This window comes from Micromesistius poutassou, assembly GCF_964030765.1.
Source record: "Micromesistius poutassou genome assembly, chromosome: 3".
NCBI lineage: Eukaryota > Metazoa > Chordata > Actinopteri > Gadiformes > Gadidae > Micromesistius > Micromesistius poutassou.
The window spans coordinates 6321909-6342721 of NC_140273.1; the positions used below are offsets into that span (position 1 = coordinate 6321909).

Consider the following 20813-nt stretch of genomic DNA (forward strand, 5'->3'; position numbering starts at 1 on the left):
ATTATTATTGAGCAAAGAGGCAAAGATATTGTACAGCATTATGTAATAAGATCAATAATAATAACCATGATGGTTATTATTATAATTATTAGTTTATACCAATATTTCGATAGTTACAAATGTGATTTAAGTCGTAAACCTTCTGTACGATTTGGTGCTGTTTTACATGCTTTTAAAATTGTTACTTTTTTAAATTCAATGAAGACAGCTATTGTCTTTAAATCGAATCTATTGAATCTAATCTATTGGCCATTGATACATTGATACATTTTGTTAAAAAAAAAAAAGTTTGCTATCTGTTTTTGTTCTAGTTTGTTTTAAGGTTAATGCCTACGCATTTAAACGGAAAACTGCATACGTCAAGATTGGCCATGAATTCAACTTGACATTTTATATCATGATGAAGCCAAAACTATATAACAACTTTTTGTGCGCTCCGTGATTTGGGGGCAATCTGTTCCCCTCCACACGGTGAAACAGCGCCACCAAGTGGTAACATTGAACGGTGCCGTTTTGGGTCGTTGAGAGCACAAAATGCACCGTTGAGAACCATGACCTTGACCGCATAGGGTACCGATATCAAATTTCCGGGATCATTTATTACTCATTCTTCACAGTTTCAGATTTACCTAGTTTCCCTCTTTCTAAAGCCTTGTGTGAAGCCTGTTATCCTTTCATAACTAATATTTGTGCTTTTTGTTTTGAGTAATAGTTGTAGCCCTTTTTTTTGGTAATTTCTATGTAGGCCTATTTGTCACACTAAGCAGCTCTTTGTTTGTTACCTTTCACAAGGCAATTCTGCATCATTCGAATCGTGGACTATTTTTTATTATAACTTTATTAACGTTTAGGCCTACTAAGTTTAGGCTACCAACACACCAAATATTCTCACAGTAATCAGAAGACATATCCCAGTGGACCAATCAGCTTTCAGTATTCCTCCGGGTCTGTGGGGTATCAAATGTTCAAATGACGTGCACGCGGCCCCTCCCCCGTCCTGGTCTTCCAGTGTTGGCCTTTAGGTCCGTGTACCCCAAGCACCGAACACCCCTAAAGGGAAAACTCGAATGAAATAGCCATCCATGACTATAACTAGAGGGTTACTTATGGCCAAAAAGAAATAACATGAATCAGACAGAAACTATAATAAGGAACATTATTTGATCAATCAAATCCTTCTGAACTGTTATTGAGCACTGGGGTGGCCAAATGTTACTTTAAGACTGGGATATAGCCTAAAATTAATAATCCAGGAATTTATTGTAAAGTTGATTCTCATGTTTGTGTTTCTTATCGAGCGAGTAACCTGCTTATAGCATGATGGGCCGGTTTTATCACATTAATCTACACCAAAATCAACAACTATTTATGTGAATATATAGTTCTCACGCATTTCAACTTGGATGTATGATTATGTGCTTATACTATGATGTATGAAATGCAATCGAGTGTGCCCTTTAAACGTCCTCGGACATTGATAACTCAAATGTTAAATTAACATAACATGACGCGGGTCTCGAACTCTAACCTCGGATATTTATTCAGCCTCGTTCATCTGTTCGACGAACTGGAAATCCATCATGTTACATTCTCGCGATAGATGACCCCGATATATTAGGGGGCCTGAGGGGCGCCTCTACCATTTGGGGGTGCGTCAGATTTCCTTGAGGGCCTTGGGAGGTACGCACCATTAACGGTTTCAACGGTTGCCTATCTCTATACAACGAAGGAAAGCCACCATGTCGGACGCAGTGATTAGTTTCATGAAGGATTTCCTGGCTGGCGGGGTTGCAGCTGCGATCTCCAAGACGGCTGTGGCTCCCATTGAGCGAGTGAAGCTCCTGCTCCAGGTAAAATGACTAGATGTCAGACCAATAGGGCGCCATGTTCTTGCGTCTTGCTCGTGCGTAAAGTAGGCCTTTGTGCATGGTCCCGTTTGGGTTGAGCGCGTGACAAGCCAGATGCCTCACTTGTGCAAAATGCAATGTGTGAGAATGTCCGCGATAGAGCCATTAAAAAGACAGACGTTAGCTCTATAATATGCGCATTTATGGACGTTGTGCCCGGGTTGGAGACTTTTTTGGGGTGGTGGGGGCGGATTAATTCAATGCGTAATTGGAAGCCAACAAACTGGTTCAATTGAAACATGATTAACTTTAACATACTATTATATAAAAGCTACTACACCGCCCTATTGCCTGCTATCTTTTTGTAGTGATATGTTTGTACATTTAATAACCTACCATTCTGCCAAAACCAAACGTGACCGAAGGAATATTCAGTGAAACCAAATTGCTAAATTTAACCTACGGCAAGACACCTAATAGGCCACACTGTGCCATTCTCAAATGACTTCAGGAGTGGAAGGAGTGGAACATAATCCTGTAACTATCTCACAAAATGGCTGGCTGGACAACTCCAAGCAGCAGCCCACACATCGAAATACATGTGAAAATTTTCAGAGAAAAAATAAATTATGTTTAATTTTGATAATCTTTCTTTTTCTCTCTCTGTCACTCGCTCTCATTTCACGTTTACATTTAAATATCGTTCTTTGCAGCCATTTTCTGCTCCTTCCCATCCCTCCGCCTCATTCCTTTCCAGCTCCCTCGTCCCATCACGCCCGTGTGTGTGTCCTCTGTCCGCAGGTCCAGCATGCCAGCAAGCAGATCACGGTGGACATGCAGTACAAGGGCATCATGGACTGTGTCCGGCGCATCCCCAAGGAGCAGGGCTTCATCTCCTTCTGGAGGGGCAACCTGGCCAACGTCATTCGCTACTTCCCCACCCAGGCCCTCAACTTTGCCTTCAAGGACAAGTACAAGAAGGTCTTCCTGGGCGGCGTGGACCAGAAGACGCAGTTCTGGCGCTACTTCGCCGGCAACCTGGCGTCGGGTGGCGCGGCCGGCGCCACCTCCCTGTGCTTCGTGTACCCGCTGGACTTCGCCAGGACCCGGCTCGCCGCCGACATCGGCAAGAGCGGTGCCGAGCGCGAGTTCACGGGTCTGGGCAACTGCCTCACCAAGGTCTTCAAGACGGATGGCATCAAGGGGCTGTACCTGGGCTTCAACGTGTCCGTGCAGGGCATCATCATCTACAGAGCGGCCTACTTCGGCTGCTTTGACACAGCTAAAGGTGCAGCGTTGCTGAGTCCCCTTTCCCTTTTTTTATTCATTAATTTCATCTATTCAGCGATTGCCCGTTATCGTTAACCTGTCGCAACAGTAAGACGCGGGTCATTTGTGTTTTGGTTTATTCTCCCCCTTCCCCCCCCGACACAGGTATGCTGCCTGACCCCAAGAACACACACATCTTCATCACCTGGATGATCGCCCAGACGGTCACCGCGGCCGCCGGCATCATCTCCTACCCCTTCGACACGGTGCGACGTCGCATGATGATGCAGTCCGGTCGCAAAGGAGGTGAGTCGCGCGCCGGTTCTCCCGTCTCTAGAACCGCTTCCCCCCGGTCAGCCTGGTGTGAACCTCGTCCGTTACCGTCGTTCGTGGCTAACCTGACTCTTGTGTCTCCACCCCCTCGCAGCCGACATCATGTACACGGGAACCATGGACTGCTGGAGGAAGATCATCAAGGATGAGGGTGGCAAGGCCTTCTTCAAGGGGGCGTGGTCCAACGTGATCAGGGGCATGGGCGGAGCCTTCGTGTTGGTGCTGTACGACGAGATCAAGAAGTACACTTAAAGACATTCTAGCCCTGCTTATCTTCCCCCCCCCCCCCCACCCCCACACCTCAAGGAATCCCCCCAAATCACACCAAGTTGAAAATCATTTAATCCACGTGGTAGTTTGAGAACATCCGAACACACTCGGTCTGGTTCTCCCGCGTGGTGAGCAGAGAGAGGTGTTTCAGAATTTGGGTAAAACTCTTCGGAGAACGTGGACACATCCGCTCAGCGGTGTGCCAAAGGGAACACGCTTTCAGTCTTACAATGAGATCGAGTCAGGCTGCAGTCGCACACTGAGGAGAGTTTGACATTGACCTTGGTACAAAACGTTTAGTCCTCATATTTTCACTGTGAAGTTAGCATTGTTGCATATCCTATCAGCACTCGCAACATCTTTATCTTTTAATAAAAAATGTATTACTACTTTTTGAGTTGATTTTTACTCTGTTATGCTGTTTAGGAAAGCTTTGGTTATATTGGGTGGGGGGGGATAGGAATACATGAACTATTCAACCTTGTTAGTAGGTTTAGTTTGTGACATTAAGGCCTATTTAAAGTGTGGCCATCGGCAATTTCGATGTATAAGTACCAAAATCTGGACACATGAGATGATAAATATAAGCTTTCTTTATTGAACAAGACGAATCGCATCAGCACTAAAAACATTTTCCTCTGAGAAATCAAACAATGGCAGTTGGTTTAGCACCAGTCCGGTCGGGGTGGGCTTTTCTTGGACCTGGGTACATGGGTGGAGGTGTGCGTGGTGCTGGTGGTGGTGGTGCGGTGGTCTCTCTCTGGTGTTCTGGTACGTCTGTGACCGGCACTGGCGGTGCAGAGACCCTTTGCTGGAGGGAAACATCCATGAATCAGATGGTTGCATCACACTGTACGGTACATGAAGGCCTGAGTAGGAAATACATTACAACAAGCTGAGGAGTCATGTATGAGCTAACATTTCGTGGGGCAGAAGATAAAAGAAAGAAGAATACAACAAAATGACACATAATTTTCTCCCTTTCTAAACCATTACGATTCATCTTAACAAAGACACTACTTTTCTGCATATTTTCTGAATGTATGCCTCAGTATAATATTTGGATCTGCAGAATGTATTTCATTCACATGTACTGACAGATCTGCCATGTTGGACTGCTACTCCTGTGAGTATTTGAACACTTGATCCAGTCGTTGGAGTCAGAGCACAAGTTCCTCGCCGAGCCAAGCCTATGAGGACAATCCCGTCCACTCACGAAAGAGATGCACCATAGGTTGTGGGGACCCACCTGTCACCACTCTGCTGGGGGGCCGGGTGGTGCGGAAGGAGGGGCCGAGCAGCGGGGTGGAGGAGGTGTAGGAGGACATGGTGGAGTTGGAGGAGCGGGAGGGTCCCAGGTAGGATGCCTGTCTCTGGTGGTCCGCCAGCTGGTCCGTGCGCCGGAGTCCCGGCGTGGCCTTCACCCCCTCCAGACGCTTCAGGAAGGCCTGTGAAGGAGGACCAGGTCAACGGACTCTACACAATAAAAGCGCTTTTTCGGCTTTTAGATCAAGCTAATATTTGATTTCAAGTGTGTCACTATGCTGCCTAGTTTAAGTTTGGGATTCTGAATGAAAAGTAGTACACCCCCCCCGCCACACACACACACACACACACCCCGATATAAATAAAATGCCAAAAGCTGCGCAATAGGAAATACAGAATAAAGCCACAAATAATTTTTGTACCTCCATCCACCTACCATCCTTTTTACATTAATTGAATCCTCCGTTATGTATCATATGAACACGCTTCATTTTGAAATGTTTTACTCTAACTACGTTTAACATAGTTCTACCTAAGAGGTCCAACACAGTCTTTTGGCTTAGAAGATAAATCCACAGCCAACCAGTCAACTGATGTGGGCGTACAGACGACGTAGCCGCCTGGCTCGACTTAACGAAGGCTCTCTGTATTCTGTTACCTCACTCTAAGAATAGAGAACGCGACACAGAGAGAGACAGTGACAGAGAAAAGAGAGAGAGACAGAGCCAGGGAGAGAGAGAGAGCCAGAGCGAGAGAGCCAAAGAGAGAGAGAGCCAGAGAGAGAGAGCCAGAGCGAGAGAGCCAGAGCCAGAGAGAGAGAGAGCCAGAGCCAGAGAGCCAGAGTGAGAGAGCCAGAGAGAGAGAGAGAGCCAGAGCCAGAGAGCCAGAGTGAGAGAGCCAGAGAGAGAGAGAGAGCCAGAGCGAGAGAGCCAGAGCGAGAGAGCCAGAGAGAGAGAGAGCCAGAGACGGAAAAAGAACAGGATGTTCTGAAGACCATACCTGCCAACTTAACCAACAAAACAGACCATAAAGCTGTCACATTCAATGAATTTATACTTGGAAGGTCACGGGATGGTGTCCTATTTTAATTTAAATTAATATTTAGGAGATAAACTGACAACCATGCTGACTGTTCCTCACCTCCGAACTAATCACACTAATTCTTTAAGCACAACTCTTTAGTTTAGCTGTCTTCTAATTGAATACCTTGATCGATCAGAGTTTGGTTGTGTCTCTTAACCCCATGCCTTCTCCACGTACCGTGGAGCGTACCGTCTCTGTCTCTCTCTGAGGGGAGGTGGAGCCGGGGGGTGAGGGGGGGTCTGGGGCCATGTTGAACTCTGCTCTAATGTCAGTCTGTGGGCTGGAGGGCCACCTGCTGCTTTCCGTCCCCCACGCCCCACCCCTGCTCTGCTTTCACTCTCTCTCTCTACAGCTGACAGCAGCAGCTCACCCACGTGCTCGCCCCGGGGGGAACACCGGTCCCTCGATACACAACCCCACTGTACGTTTGGAACACAAACATCATCATCCTCCTTGCGCACAACAATAACATGAATGTTCTTATCATAGCATAGGTTTTCCCAGGGCTCCTAAGACACAGGAACAAAATTTGATTGAGAACACTGCACCATCATGGCTCCTTCTAACAGCTGCTAGAGGTGAATAAGGCCCCATCACGGCTCCTGCTACAGGTCAATAAGGCCCCATCACGGCTCCTGCTACAGGGGAATAAGGCCCCATCACAGCTCCTGCTACAGGTGCATAAGGCCTCATCATGGCTCCTTCTAATGGCTGCTTCAGGTGAATAAGGCCTCATCATGGCTCCTGCTACAGGTGAATAAGGCCTCATCATGGCTCCTGCTACAGGGGAATAAGGCCCCATCATGGCTCCTTCTATAGGTGAATAAGCCCCACCATGGCTCCTTCTACAGGTGAATAAGCCCCACCATGGCTCCTTCTACAGGTGAATAAGCCCCACCATGGCTCCTTCTACAGGGGAATAAGGCCTCATCACAGCTCCTTCTATAGGTGAATAAGGCCCCATAATGGCTCCTTCTACAGGGGAATAAGGCCCCATCATGGCGCTGATTCAGGCTCACTCACCAGGTTCTCCCTCTCGATGCGCAGCTGCTGCCGATGGCGGTTCAGAGTGGTGTGGTAGACGCGGGCGGGATGCGTAGGGTTGCTGGTTTGAGTCCTCCCCGAGCCAGTGCTGCTGGTGGGCCGGGGCCCGGGCTGGGGCGACGGGCGGGACAGCTCGTGCAGCAAGCGCTGGTTCTCCCGGTCGATGCGGCGCACCTCGTCGTTGGTGAAGGAGAAGTTCTTCCTGCTGCTGGGCCTCCCAGGCTGCTGCTGCTGCTTGTGATGGAGGAGCAGCTCCACCACCAGCTGGCTGTCTACACCCAGAGAGGCTAAGGGACGGAGAACGGCAACGTTGAAGTGTATTCAATATAGTGGAATCTAGCGGAACACATATGGAAATGTAATATAGTGTTTGAGACCACTAAATCATACACACTGCACCTTTAAGCAGTGACGATCATGACTGTCGGCTAAAAAAAAAAAAAAAAAATTATATAAAAAAATTAATTAAAAAATTAAATTATATTTAAAATAATTATATATAAAAAATTGTATATAAAAAATGTATAATAAAAAAAGAAAAAAAAAATGAAAAAAATTGACCTGCGCGCATGATTTTTTTTTTGAGCTGTGCCCTCAGGTTTTTTTTTGGACCTGCGCGCATGTTTTTTTTTCACCTGCGGAGCGGTCCAAAAAAAAACCTGCGCGCAGGTCAAAAAAAAAACATGCGCGCAGGTCAATTTCTTTTTTATATAAATTTTTTTTAATACATTTTTTTTATATATGTATATATATATATATATATATATATATATATTTTTTTTTTTATATCATTTAAAAAAAAAATATATATATATATTTTGTAACCATGGCTATCTGTTGCGTGGCTTTCCCACTAAGATAGCTTTATTTATAAAACATTAGTATTCATTTCTAGTGTTTCTCATGTCACAGAAACCACAGTGAATCCTGTGTTTCTGTGCCCCGCTGTGGTGTCGACAGCACAGAGCTCCGGTACCGTTACAGGACAGCGGTGGTTTCTTTCAGCTTGTATTGTATTCCAATTTTAGCGAAAACACATAACATTAGCTTGAAAGAAAAAAACTGTTTAAGGATGCTTATCTTTGCGTGAATTTTGGGATGACTCGTCTGCCAATGACTTCAAGTTGGTTGTTTTAACCGGTGATTGTTGCGCCAAACTGTTTACAAAGGGACACTTGCTTGCGACGCAAGCGCCTGCTAGTTGACCTGCCGGGCGGGACGATCAGTACTTCCCCACATAAAGAGCTTAGTTCTGATTGGATCGCTTCCCAAATCGTCCCGTTTACATTTTCGTCTCGTTTTTATTCGTTAACGAAAGTGTCAAAAGATTTCGTCGTAGTTTTTGTCATCCTAAATTGATTTTTATTTAGTTATCGTCGTCTCTTATTCGTCAGACTGTAGACCCCCCCCCCCCCCCCACCCCACCCCCAATGTTTTCTCAATGGATCTCCACGAATCACACAAGTGGCCAATTTTGTTTAAAAAACGGCGAATTTCGCCAAAAGCTGACTAGTTTGCGTGCCTGAGTTTTCTTGACCAAGACTGATCATTTGGGATGGTGCCAATTGACAACATCTGTGCACAGCAAATCAATCTAAAAAAACCTCAACCTCAATTCCTTCTGCATCCAAGCAGATACCGCAGCAACTGCACAAAACTTTAGTGACTCACGTTCATCCAAATTGGATCCAAAGCCTTGATCTTCCATTGGTCCGTCACTGCTGGCAACACTAGTGGGACCCCTGATTCGCTGTTCCTCCTCCAAGGTCACCTTCCCGACCCCAGCAGCGAGGTCGAACCGGGGGATTGGGCTCACCAGGCCAGGGGTTGACAGGGGCGTCACGTCCGTCGCGGTGTCTTCAGACTCCCTCGGGGGAGTCGCGGGTCGATTGACACCTCTTGACGATGACGAGCCCAAACCACCAGGCTCACCCACCTTGCGCAGGGAGGAGGAAGGGGGTATTGATGCCCTGGACCTGTCCAGGGTGGAAGAGGAGAGCTCCCGAGGGGAGCTCGCATCGCTACTATCGCTCGAGGTATAAGTATCTGTGTCCGTGTCCGTGGAAGAAGGAGATGCGCTGCGAGTCGTACGCTTTCTCACCAGCTTCTTTGGAGAGGTTAGGTTCGCCCCTTTCACGCCGGAAGATTTGCGGGAGAGTCGCGGCTGCGATTCTTCATCTTCGCTCTCGTCTTGGCTTTGATAGTAGCCGTCTTCGCCATCGCTCTGCTTCTCGTCCGATGACAGCGCGTAGGGGGGTGCTTCTGCGTTCCTCTCTGGTCGCAGAGTAATGGCTCCATCACCGACCGCTTTATCTGACGTGTAGCCGATAGATGAACTGGACGCCCGGCTTATTTTCTCCAACTCTGCTCGGGGTCCGCGGTCGACTACTTGAATCCCACCCGGGGCGGGCCTACAACGGTCCACGCGGCCCCCCTGTCTGGCATCCTGAGGCTGAGAGCTCTTGTTTTGAGAAAGGACAGAGTTGACAGTCTCCTTCTCCATCTTAGTCCCATGCTGACTGTGGCACTCGGGGTCACTATCAAAGAAGGAGTGATCCACTTCACCATCTAGGTCCCTGGTGGTAAACATGACCGGCTAATGGCCAGGCTCGTCACCCGAGGAAAACCTACGGTAAACCAGTAGACACAACATGCTATTAGACCGATGTCTGGCCCTAATCTGGTGTTTACGTATACAGTTAAGCTGTGTGTTGACTGCCCCGTTATACGCTAGCCGTTAGCACAACAGTGTCTGTGGTACAACGCTCACCTTGCTCTCTGGTCCACAACACGGAAAACGCCTCATGTTTTTGATGTATTTACTTTACGTTTAGTCGCTATGTTGACAAGACGAAAAACAAAATGAAAACGGTCTTATTTGTTTGACGTGTCGAGCTTGTTTATCTGGCCGTCGTTAGCTAGGTAGCAGATGGGCGACGTTTGACAAGAACTTCAAGAAGCTGTGTGGTTACTAGGCGACGTCACTTCCTGACAACGCCAGAGGCAGTAGTAGAAAATATTTTTTGGACATAAACACAAATATAGGCACACAACACATGTTTTTTAAATATATTAATGATTATATAGGTTATGATTATTAGTTAATTAAATTATTATTTATATTATTAGTTTACAATAATTGTAATGACTAAATTCAAACCACCTTTAAATAGTTGAAGACGTCATATATATATATATATATATTCATTTTTCCTACATCTATGAAGTAATCAAAATATTTTGTGTTATACTCCTCTAGCATGCCAGCAATAAATGTATAAATGATGACTAGATTTTATATTTTATTGATCTCAATTTAGCTTTTTGAATCATGTTAAAGGACATTTTAGCATTATTTTACAAAGTATTTTCAAAACAGATGGGCCATCTTCTCAATAATTTTTACAGATTAAAAAAATAAAAATGTATCAAGATGAATCAATCAACTTCAACTTAAATCAATTTTTTCAACAGCAATTAATTATAAACACTACACTATTAATGTAAACATCATAGTCATAGTGCCAAGCCCTGTATTTGTTATTATGTCATTCTGTATGTACATATTACAAATGCGAAAGCACAATCAGAAGATCCTGGGTCTCTGAGGGAGACAGAGGTTGTAGTAGGCTGTTTGATCCCAGAAGTCTGGACCCTTCCAGCCACACCAGCCCTGTGGAGAAAAAAAACGTTTATTACATATTTAGAACTGCTATCAAAGACATTTAGTATAAACTTTTATCCAATGGGACTAAATTAGAATTATTTTGATACATGTCCATTAATGAGCCGGTAGGGGTTGGGCATCTTGCTCAAGGATGCTAACAGGTTGACTTTGCGGACATTGGACACCCTAACCACTTACCATCCTGCCTCTTTCATTAAAGCCTGTTAAGACTAATGTCTGTACCCGACAGGGACATGGTCCTCAGTATCATGTCCATCTGAAGAATCTCTCTTCAGTTCTTTCTCCACCTAAAGAATGTATCTTCAGTACCCATGTAAATAAAGAGTCTCCAGTACCTTATCGCTGATGACCTGCAGGTCCTCAGCGCCGGTGTAATGAGGGTCCAGGATGAGGTAGCGGATCTGGCCTGTGGTCTCACTCCAGGCAACACCCAGGATGGTATGGGCCAGGACGCCCCCTCCTGGAAGCCATGTTTAAAAGTCCAGTTATCGTCATTATATATATTGGGATGGTGTTAGGGTCTTGAATGGTTTTGGTTTTTGTGTTACAATACAAATTGTGAATCCATAACGAGTTGAGTCCTTCACAAATATGAACTGTTACTGTTACAAAAAACAAAGATAAAACATGGATTTAATAATAATATTCATAATAACAACAAGTCAAGGGCATCTGATGCCAGAGAAGGAGAACTTGATTTTCTATTATGAATGTTAATAATATAGGGAATAGTAGTGAGTTATAATTAATAGTAATGAGATATATTATAAGTAATAAACTCTAATCAATAGCAATGAGTAAATATCATATTCAACCCACCGATCATGACAGGAGTCCCTTCAGTAAGGAAATGGTTTGCCAGCTCTCTGCCCTTCGACGCCAACTCACACCCCTGACTACAGAATACACACATTGTTTGTGGTGTTGCGTGAATATTGTGGAAAATTAGACATATTACACATGCAAACGCAAGCACACACACACACACACACACACACACACACACACACACACACACACACACACACACACACACACACACACACACACACACACACACACACACACACACACACACACACACACACGTTCATCCACATACACACACACTAAGAAGAAGAATGAGAATCTAGCACACACCTCACAAACATGATCTTGGACGTGACGCTCAGCAGCTGGTCCAGAACCGCCGCAACCTCGATGGAGCCGATCCACTGTCTGGACCCGACGAAGGACGCCTGCTTGTCTCCCATGTCCACCAGCGCCTGAGGGAGAGGCCCTCCACGGTCATGACATCATATGTTCCAACATCATTTGATATAATTTTGGCTAACAAATAAAACATTCTTTTTGTCCTAGAACCTGCAGGTTTTATGTGGAATTTAGAAGACTTTGTATCTTGAGACAAAACTATCCTGCACTAATAAATACAATCCTTTCAGATTAACTGTTTGCTACTATGCAATGGTTATTTTTTATTATCTTTCATCCATTGTTTGTAGCAACTCCATTTGAGCTTTGAGGCCTAGATTATTCCCAGCCTCACTTGCGAGTCACCTAGGATCAAAGCATCTAGGGCCAAATTACAATTGAGTTAGGTGGATCCATTTATTTATCCACCTACTTCCCTACCTGCCTACCCATCCCCCATCTCTCTCTCTCTGTATAGCTGTGAGGAGCTCAGCAGCACCTGTTGGATCTCCCTGTGGGAGGGCACGGGCCGCTCGGTGTAGCCCTGCTGCTGGAACCAGGAGCAGATGGTCTGCAGGGAGCGGTAAGCACAGCCCCAGCCGCTGTCCTCCATGCGGTCTTGCATGTAATGGTGGTAGCTGTAGACCCCCTGGACCAGGTACAGCTGGAGGAGGAGGAACACAACTATGAGACCAAGGTCTGCCTGGATATGTCGCTGTAGACCCCCTGGACCAGGGATAATACAATACATACAGGAGGCCTGTACTATACTATATGATATTCATCTTGGACATATTAAACAATGCTACACAATTCAGATGGTTAGCTTTGATTTGAATATAATAATGCACAATATAGTAATAATAATATAAAATACAATCATATACAATAATAATATTGTACACTCCTAGTCAGGCCATCTGTGTAGTATATTCAACATTATACAACCTACAAAATATGATATCCAGACATCCTTTAGATGTATACATTATGCATGTATATGATTATACACATACATAATGCAGTTCATCTGTGTACCTATATTTCGTAGTAAATGGTCCTCATTTATATAGTGCCCAAAAGCGCTTTACAGTGTTGACTGACATTCACCCATTCATGCACACATTCACACGCCGACGGCGGAGTCAACCAAGCAGGGCAACAGCCGTCAGGAGCAATTAGGGTCAGGCGTCTTGCTTAGGGACACCACGACACTCAGCTAGGAGGAGCCGGGGATCGAACCAGCAACCTTGCGGTTACCAGCCAACCCGCTCTACGTCCTGAGCTAACGCCGCCTCGCCTCGTAGTGAACATGTAATGCATAGTCTAACCTTGCCGTTGTCCAGGCTTGGGTGTGTGAGGACCTGGTGAGGATTCCTAAGGTAGCCGTCTTTGTGCACTTGGTCGGGGAAGCGGAAGGCGTTGGCTTTCCTGAAGTAGGGTCTGTCCTCTGGCAGGTCGAACCGCCCATGCAACTCCTGTTGACATGAGCTCTTTCAGTAACAAGTTCAGAATATGCACACCAGTAAAACCCAATATTTCAAAATGACAAAATGACATGCCAAGACAATACTATTTGTTCAATGATTATAATATTGAATGGCATATCTTTGGCCATCAATACTTCAATGGGAATGTATTGATAAGGGGACCTTGCGATGGCTCTCCAGCTGACTGTCAGGCACTCCTGCTGGGTATACTATGGTCACCAGGCCCCTGGGCTCTGGGAGGAGGAAGTGGTAAGGCTCAGGCACCAGCAGAGTAGTTCCCTTCATGTTCTGGAGGGCTGCTTTCTCCATCTCACTCAGCTGACTCGTCAGCGCCTCCAACAGGCGATTACAAACACTGCAAGACATCAAATCATGAACAGTGGCAAATCAGAATCTTCATTCTAAAATATAAAACATCAGGTGTAAAAATGTTCATTATATGATCACGGCATTATCAATGTTGCAGCTGCAGCAAAGATCCATTGTAGAAACTGATTGGTTAGTAAAGGTTGAGCATTCAGTACAGTCAGTATTCCATATGTGTGCATTAAATATGAATGATGGTACACGCAGACGTACACTCCGATGGGTTGGTGGCCGGTGGCACGGATGACACAGTCCATGGGGAGCGTGGTGTGGAGGACATGGCCGCTCTGCAGCGTCCTGGTGAGGGTGGGGACTGGCAGGGGTCCTGGCCTGGACACCTCCTTCATCAGGCAGAGGTTTATCACGCTCTACAGGAGGAAGGAGACACACACAGGCATAAATCATGCATTCACACATGAAGGTACATGCATGCATACACACATTAACGTACATGCACGCACACGTGCACAAATACGCACACATGCATGTATGTATATTATTCACACAAACACACACACACACACACACACACACACACACAAATAAGACAAATAATGAAAACATCTATCTAGTTATATAGTCCTTAATGTCTCTGTAGCCATAACATCTTTACCAAGATGACACAGACAGAAACACTGCACTCACCTCTGTTACAATCTTTTTCATTTTCTTTTTAGAGGCCTTCTTGCCAGTGTCTTGGTCATCACCTCTAAAAATAAATGGGAAAATACATTGAAATGTGATGTGTTGAATCTCGTGTGTGTGTGTGTGTGTGTGTGTGTGTGTGTGTGTGTGTGTGTGTGTGTGTGTGTGTGTGTGTGTGTGTGTGTGTGTGTGTGTGTGAAAAATACACATGACTGAGTGGCTTACTTTATCCAACGTTCCAGCTCCTCACAGATTGTATTTGATGATACTTCTCCAGAAGGAGAGTATATGTCCTTGTTGGGCCATATAACAACGGCGCTGTCACACACTGTGAAGACCAGAGACTCTGACTTCACTTGGGAACGAAGGGTTGCAAAGGTTTCAGATAGGCTCTTTTGAATGGCTGTTGCTGAACAAAACAAACAAGTACATGTTAGCCAAGACAAGACACAGCTAGGCACAGTTTAATAAGCTGATTCAATGTTTATTTTCTAAATGGGTTTTTGTAAAAAATCGACTTCATTTAACACAGATCTTTTATCATTATATTTCCAGATATGGAGAAGTTTATCTACATGCATCTACATACATTTATCTACATGCATCTCAAATAAACTGTGACAGTCCCCAATTCCTGTTGTAAATGATCACTACTGGTTAGAATATTTGGAACTATAACTTGGAATGCTCATGGATCAATAAAACGTATGTAGGTACTGTAGTTATTGTTGTACAACACACTTATCTCTTCTAAAACAAATCATGATAAAGAAAATAAAAGCCATGAACCTACCGTCTGTGCTCTCTGGGTAACATCTCAATTCGAGTTGACCTTTGACACGCCAGATTATCCCATTCTCCGTAACAGTAGCGTCCGTATAAACCTGTCAGAAAGCAACATCATATTAGAATACATCTGTTATCCTACTTTGTCTTGTCTATCCTTATAACACCACACCAGTACCTTTTGACACAGGGACGGGACAAATCAAATATGACTTAACATTATATATGTATAGAAATCGTATAATTTTACTTTAGGTAGTTAATTATCATCACAATGATCATAATTGTGTAAACCAGCTGTATGTAAGGTAACGTTACTAGCTCCTAGCTGTCTGGACGAATGCTATCATTGTCATGGCGTCTTAGTGTAATATTTCAAGATTACAACGTGACCAAATAACAAATGCATTCATCTTTGCGACCCACTTACCATTGTGAGAATATTCACTTAATGGGAGTGAGTACAGTATTCAAAATATTCTTTCTGATTTACTGAACAGTGGCTCATGCCTGACGCATCTTCAACGTGTCATCTCTGCGGCGGACGCTATTGGGTGAAAATGGCCCCGCCTAGTCACGTGGGCAAAATGAACTCTTTAAAATGAACAACACACTTCGGAGAAACAAGGACAAAACATATAAATAAAAATAATAAAAATAAATAGTTGTTTTTTATTACATAAATGCTTGATTGTGAAGTTACACGTTTTTATTATGTATCAGAAATGTAATTTCGTAAATTGAATTTAGACAAGTCATGCCCTTTACCGTGTACGACAGTATACACCTGCTATAGAAACATACACATCATGTGGTTACAGAAGCAACATTCAGAATATCTCATCAACCTGAAAAACACACACACACACACACACACACACAAATAAATATAGAAAATCAGACCCTGTCTATGGTACACTGATTAAAACAAGGCTCTCCTAATTCTCAGCATAAAAATCCAAACGTGGTTGGATCTGGTTTGAACCACAGTATGTCTTTCCTCCTATAAGGTGTGAGGTGTATTCATGCTGGTGTTTTCACACCAGTGATTGGAGATGAGAGTATTATTTCCTATAAGGTATGGTTTTATTGGGGGGGCTCCAGGGCGGCGGGGGGTTGTCCTGGAGGACAGCCTGGATCCTCCTCTCCTCCTTCTGCCTCCTCAGGTCGCGCTCCTTCCTGGTCTGGAGAACATACATGAACCAGTCAACTCATGAACAGACCGCTTCCACAAAGCAACTATGAAATGACAATACAATCTACTCTTAAAGCAGCTGCAATACAGAGGTGAGAGTTGTGACGAGAGAGAGAGCGCAGGACATCTTGGAAGAGTCCAAGGTTTTAAAACTGAATAACCCACAAACGTTCTGTCTATTGTGGTGTACTCACCAGCCACTTTTCGTACATCTCCAAAGCCATCTTATCTTTCTCCTCTTTCTCGCTCCTGTCCTCCTCTGCCTTTGTTTTGCTTTTCTTGAGCTCAATTGTGACTTTTTCACCAATTACGTTCTTCTTCCTCTCATTCCTGTTTTGGATTTTTTTTAAAGGGCATAATAAGACAGGGCATCAACAAACTTGTTATCAAGTTTTGTCCACATCATAAAATATTAAATAATGAAATAATAAAATATAAATAAATATTTATTCAAGAAAATTGAAATATTATTGCATCAATGAGACTGATATGGCTTTGAATTTAAATTAAAACTGTTCCAGACAGAAAGACTACTATATATATATATATATATATATATATATATATATATATATATAGTCTTCTAAACAAACTCACCAATCTGAAATTGCATATTTGCTGTTTGCCTTTCGCTCTTCCTCCTTTTCCATTTTCTTCTGCTTCAGTTTGTTTTCAGCTTCTTTTTGTATTCTGTACTTCTTTCTCAACAGCTCGTCATGCCCCTTCTTCCATTTCTCAAATACCTGTAATATGAATATTGGTGACATTATTAGGAAACAGTACTATTCTACACATTCAGTAACCTTTATGAGATGACTGCCCTACCTCTACAGCCATCTGCTTCTTCTCTTCTGCATCTGCTGCCGCTTTCTGTTGTTTTCTGGCCGTGGCCTCCTTTTCTCTGGCTTTTGCTTTCAGTGTTTCACTTTTCTTTTCCTTCCAAGCCTCAAAAGACGCCAGTGCATTTTCCTTCCTGTCACTCTCATCCTGTTTGACATGAAGAAAGAATTGAATCAGTCGCTGTTCATGTATAAACAGTGACGTGTCAGTCTGTGGTACAGAACAACGGAACCAAAATGTAAAACATCACCATTTTATGTTTTTCTTCTTTAAGGGAATCCTCTCTCTTCTTCTGCTGTTCTCGGTCTTTTGATGTCTCCTGTTTCTTTCTGAGCCATTCCTATTGTTGGATTTTAATTTTTTAATTTTCAATTACATGAAAATAACTCAATCGACCGATCTGAACATGATATGGGTACCTGGTAAACCGCAGCTCTGAGAGAGTCTCCTGCCTCCAGCTGGGGCTGACCCGGAGCAGAGCTGTGGTCCAGCAGCTTCAGGCTCCCCAGGTAGCGGGACTCTACTCTGGACGAACACGCACTTCTGGACCGGCCAGAGCTTCTGTTGAGGGAACTTGGTGGCCTGAGCAGAAACACATACAGAGCAAGCCATGTTGGGTAATGTCGGGTCCCTGATCAGTTTGTTGTTAAGTAAGTAAGTAGTAAATTTCAATTCCAGAGTGAAATAATTGTATGATTATTCAATTTACATTTTGTATATATTGAAATTTAAATTCAGTCCAACACCCACCCAACACAGGTTTCCAGATACGTAGGCCTATAACACCAACATTGTGGTTTTGGCCACTGGGTTCGGTTGACTAGGGATAAACAGCTAGCCTACCTCGGATCAGACATGTTTCCGTTGCTATGACCATGTCTGGCCGGGTCCAGCTGTTCTTCCAAATCTTTCTAGAAGACAACAAAAAAATGACTTTCAATATTTATTTTGAAACGCGTTGCTCCGTTTGGATTTGAAATACAGCCCCAGGTTGGTTTGAGAGATGGCGTTATTTATAGGTTCTATTTTTGGACCAACTCATTAGAGAATATCTGTACACTATAACAACCATTTTGGAAAAAGGATTTATTCCAACATTTCAAATGCCTTACTTGAAATTCTTCAAACGACGTGGAGTATTTTCGCTCAGGCTCTTTGCTGTCGTCGGAGTTCAGACAGTCTAAAATGATGAGATGGTTATCCAGAGAAACCAAAGCGTCAGATAATACATTACAAATAAATAGACGTGAAAGATAATCTGTATAATATACGGTAATAAACACATGATTTGACCTAGACTGGCAGAGTCCATCGTGGTCCTCGTGAGGGAGGTTAACTGCTCACTTCGGGGTAACGACAAGGACAGACTGCTAGGCGTTGTGCCGTCCCCCTCTGAACCCTGTAATGTCAGAGAAACCACAGAAGAAGAAGAAGAAGAAGAAGAAGAAGAAGAAGAAGAAGAAGAAGACGAAGACACGTTCCATTGAAATGTACATAAAAACACTGAACAAACACTCTCACTTTGAAATCCTTTCCTATATTTAGGAAAGGATATCTAGAAATCCAATAAAAACCCTATACTCACAGGTGGACTATGGTCTCTGGGAGTGACCCCATCCATGGGTGGGACAGATGTTGGGTGTGTGAGGGACCCAGCAGATGTGGATTGGAGGCTCTGTGAAGACTGGGGGTCTGCAGAAGTGCTCTCTGCAACCGGGGGGCCCGCACCGTGGGGTCTCTGCCTGGGTCTGGGTCTGGGTCTGGGGGCAGGCCTACCAGCGGCACCATCTATTCCACCATCTACACAACGCAGAGAACTTGAAAAAAATGATCACAAGGAGAAAAAGCGTACCCATCTCATTGCTGATCTTAGAGGGACAGGATGGTCTAGTGGCTAACAGGTTGGTTGACGCCCCGGACAAAAGGGTCTGGGTTTGATCCCTTATGTTTGCTGTCTATAGCTGTAGGCCTCCTTGAGTGATATGCCATTAGCCCCACCTGCTATTTCTCTGCTGCCTTGGATACAAGCCTCTGCTAATACAGTAAATGAATAGAAAACCTGATACATACAATAACAAAACCTAATGTTAATAAACACTCTTTCAGACCGACCGCTTGTAGGTGTATCCACTGTGAAGGGTCTCAGCTTGGGAGAGCCAGAGTTTGGTCTCTCCTGGTCTCCATCCGAGTGGCGTTCCGCTTGGCTGTCGCCAGGAGGAGACGTGCGACTCACTGCATCGTCCACGCCACCGTCGGACAGCGAGGTCAAAGGCGACTTCGGGGCCGGACTGTTAACATCAGACATCTGTCGTGACAGCGATGTCGACCAAAGGGACGCGTGATCCCCGCCGCTTCTGTCCGCCGAGTCTCCTCTGTCGACGCTGGCGGCGGGAGATGGCGTGTGATCGGACGGACCCCCGGTGAGGGTGTCAGGGCGGGGCTTCTCGGGCGCATCCTCGAGGGACGTGCTCTCCAATGGGGAGCCGCCCCTCTGGGTCTTGAGGAAGGAAACTCTTTTCTTTGCAGCACCATGTTTAGACTCATCGTCTGAAAGGTCAAAGTCATTGAACTTGGCTTTGCTCCTCCTGGTCTTGAAGGCACTGGCTCGGTTTCTCCTCGACCCGAGCTGTTTCAAAAAGTCTGTGAGGAAAATGTATGAAGCGGGATAGTTAGTACCAAAGTACAAAACGTGATTGATCTTTACATGTATTACACGTCATACATGAACTACAGTGTAATAATTGTATTCCAAGATATTCTTAACCTCTAGGGGGAGATGTTGCACCTGGTATGTCTATTCGACTCGATCTGGGGCCATAAGAAATGTCCTGTCTGTACTATGGCTGGCATGAGACATGTGCATTTAGCCTACCATTAACGGAATACACTTGGGTGGGTCTACTGTTGCATGAGTTCATATACAGTCGCAGTAAAGTTAGATGATGGAGAAGAACTACATCATTTAACGGTTAATATAATAGATAGTTATGTAACTTCTGAAAATAGACGAACACCATGATTTGTTATGAATAAATTAAAATGCCTGTAGCATCTTTTACACCCCATTTGTACTATGATGAGGTTTTTTTCGACCATCTTAGTGTCTCACCGTTTTCCTCATCATCTAGGTCATCCGAAAATGAATATCGGTCAGCAGTTGTTCGGCTGGCCCTGGCGGAGATAGCAGCCTGCAGTTCATCCTAGAAGCACACAAGAGCAATGAAACACACACACACACACACACACACACACACACACACACACACACACACACACACACACACACACACACACACACACACACACACACACACACACACACACACACACACACACACACACACACACACACACACACACACGGCACACGGCATGGCATTGTTTACATTTATTTACTACAAAAAAAAAGGCTTGAGATACTTTACCTGGAAGTTGGTTCTTCTGGACACCTTTGGACTTTTAGAATAAGCCAGAGTAATAAAGTCCTTGTCGGTCATTCG

At 44.5% G+C, this 20813-nt stretch overlaps 4 protein-coding genes across 5 annotated transcripts; 1 reads left to right on the forward strand and 3 right to left on the reverse strand.

The window, feature by feature from the left end:
• Nucleotides 1-1631: 1631 nt before the first annotated feature.
• slc25a4 (solute carrier family 25 member 4) lies at nt 1632-4108 on the forward strand. Its single transcript, XM_084465857.1, has 4 exons — nt 1632-1850; nt 2649-3135; nt 3282-3422; nt 3544-4108. The coding sequence occupies exons 1-4, from the start codon at nt 1740-1742 to the stop codon at nt 3699-3701; spliced, it is 897 nt and encodes a 298-aa protein (XP_084321983.1). The 5' UTR covers nt 1632-1739; the 3' UTR covers nt 3702-4108.
• A 193-nt stretch (nt 4109-4301) lies between these two features.
• On the reverse strand, nt 4302-10021 carry cfap97 (cilia and flagella associated protein 97). 2 transcript variants are annotated; one of them, XM_084465853.1, is made up of 5 exons: nt 9883-10021; nt 8784-9739; nt 7092-7399; nt 4969-5167; nt 4302-4530 (listed from the first exon to the last, which is right to left on the reverse strand). In XM_084465853.1, exons 2-5 carry the CDS (start codon nt 9700-9702, stop codon nt 4385-4387), a joined length of 1572 nt encoding a protein of 523 aa, XP_084321979.1. In that variant the 5' UTR covers nt 9703-9739; nt 9883-10021; the 3' UTR covers nt 4302-4384. The 2 variants fall into 2 exon arrangements, with proteins under 2 accessions (XP_084321979.1, XP_084321978.1); XM_084465852.1 differs by lacking the exon at nt 9883-10021 and having other exon boundaries at nt 8784-9867.
• A 380-nt stretch (nt 10022-10401) lies between these two features.
• Nucleotides 10402-15805, reverse strand: ufsp2 (ufm1-specific peptidase 2). Its single transcript, XM_084465856.1, has 12 exons — nt 15709-15805; nt 15286-15376; nt 14718-14901; nt 14493-14556; nt 14061-14215; nt 13644-13836; nt 13323-13469; nt 12491-12655; nt 11941-12065; nt 11620-11696; nt 11136-11260; nt 10402-10785 (listed from the first exon to the last, which is right to left on the reverse strand). Exons 1-12 carry the CDS (start codon nt 15709-15711, stop codon nt 10699-10701), a joined length of 1416 nt encoding a protein of 471 aa, XP_084321982.1. The 5' UTR covers nt 15712-15805; the 3' UTR covers nt 10402-10698.
• A 377-nt stretch (nt 15806-16182) lies between these two features.
• Nucleotides 16183-20810, reverse strand: map9 (microtubule-associated protein 9; the record flags this gene model as incomplete). The annotated part of the gene is made up of 13 exons (XM_084465851.1): nt 16183-16462; nt 16668-16803; nt 17071-17216; nt 17299-17460; nt 17564-17653; nt 17733-17895; nt 18157-18224; nt 18426-18493; nt 18607-18712; nt 18899-19113; nt 19426-19953; nt 20423-20513; nt 20739-20810. The coding sequence occupies 13 exons, from the start codon at nt 20808-20810 to the stop codon at nt 16343-16345; spliced, it is 1965 nt and encodes a 654-aa protein (XP_084321977.1). The 3' UTR covers nt 16183-16342.
• Between the last annotated feature and the right edge of the window lie 3 nt (nt 20811-20813).

Bases quoted from the DNA above. Each gene is read 5' to 3' on its own strand.
- cfap97 (XM_084465853.1), bottom strand. From the start codon at position 9,702: ATGTTTACCACCAGGGACCTAGATGGTGAAGTGGATCACTCCTTCTTT. The intron at 7,400-8,783 runs GTGAGTCACTAA...TCCGTCCCTTAG, and splicing joins TGGATCCAATTTGGATGAAC to CCTCTCTGGGTGTAGACAGC. The intron at 5,168-7,091 runs GTGAGTGAGCCT...CCTCCTTCACAG, and splicing joins GCATCGAGAGGGAGAACCTG to GCCTTCCTGAAGCGTCTGGA.
- ufsp2 (XM_084465856.1), bottom strand. The intron at 12,656-13,322 runs GTTAGACTATGC...CTCCTCCTCCAG, and splicing joins CAAGCCTGGACAACGGCAAG to CTGTACCTGGTCCAGGGGGT. The intron at 11,261-11,619 runs GTGGGTTGAATA...CATGGCTTCCAG, and splicing joins AGGGACTCCTGTCATGATCG to GAGGGGGCGTCCTGGCCCAT.
- slc25a4 (XM_084465857.1), top strand. From the start codon at position 1,740: ATGTCGGACGCAGTGATTAGTTTCATGAAGGATTTCCTGGCTGGCGGG. The intron at 3,136-3,281 runs GTGCAGCGTTGC...CCCCCGACACAG, and splicing joins CTGCTTTGACACAGCTAAAG to GTATGCTGCCTGACCCCAAG. The intron at 3,423-3,543 runs GTGAGTCGCGCG...ACCCCCTCGCAG, and splicing joins GCAGTCCGGTCGCAAAGGAG to CCGACATCATGTACACGGGA.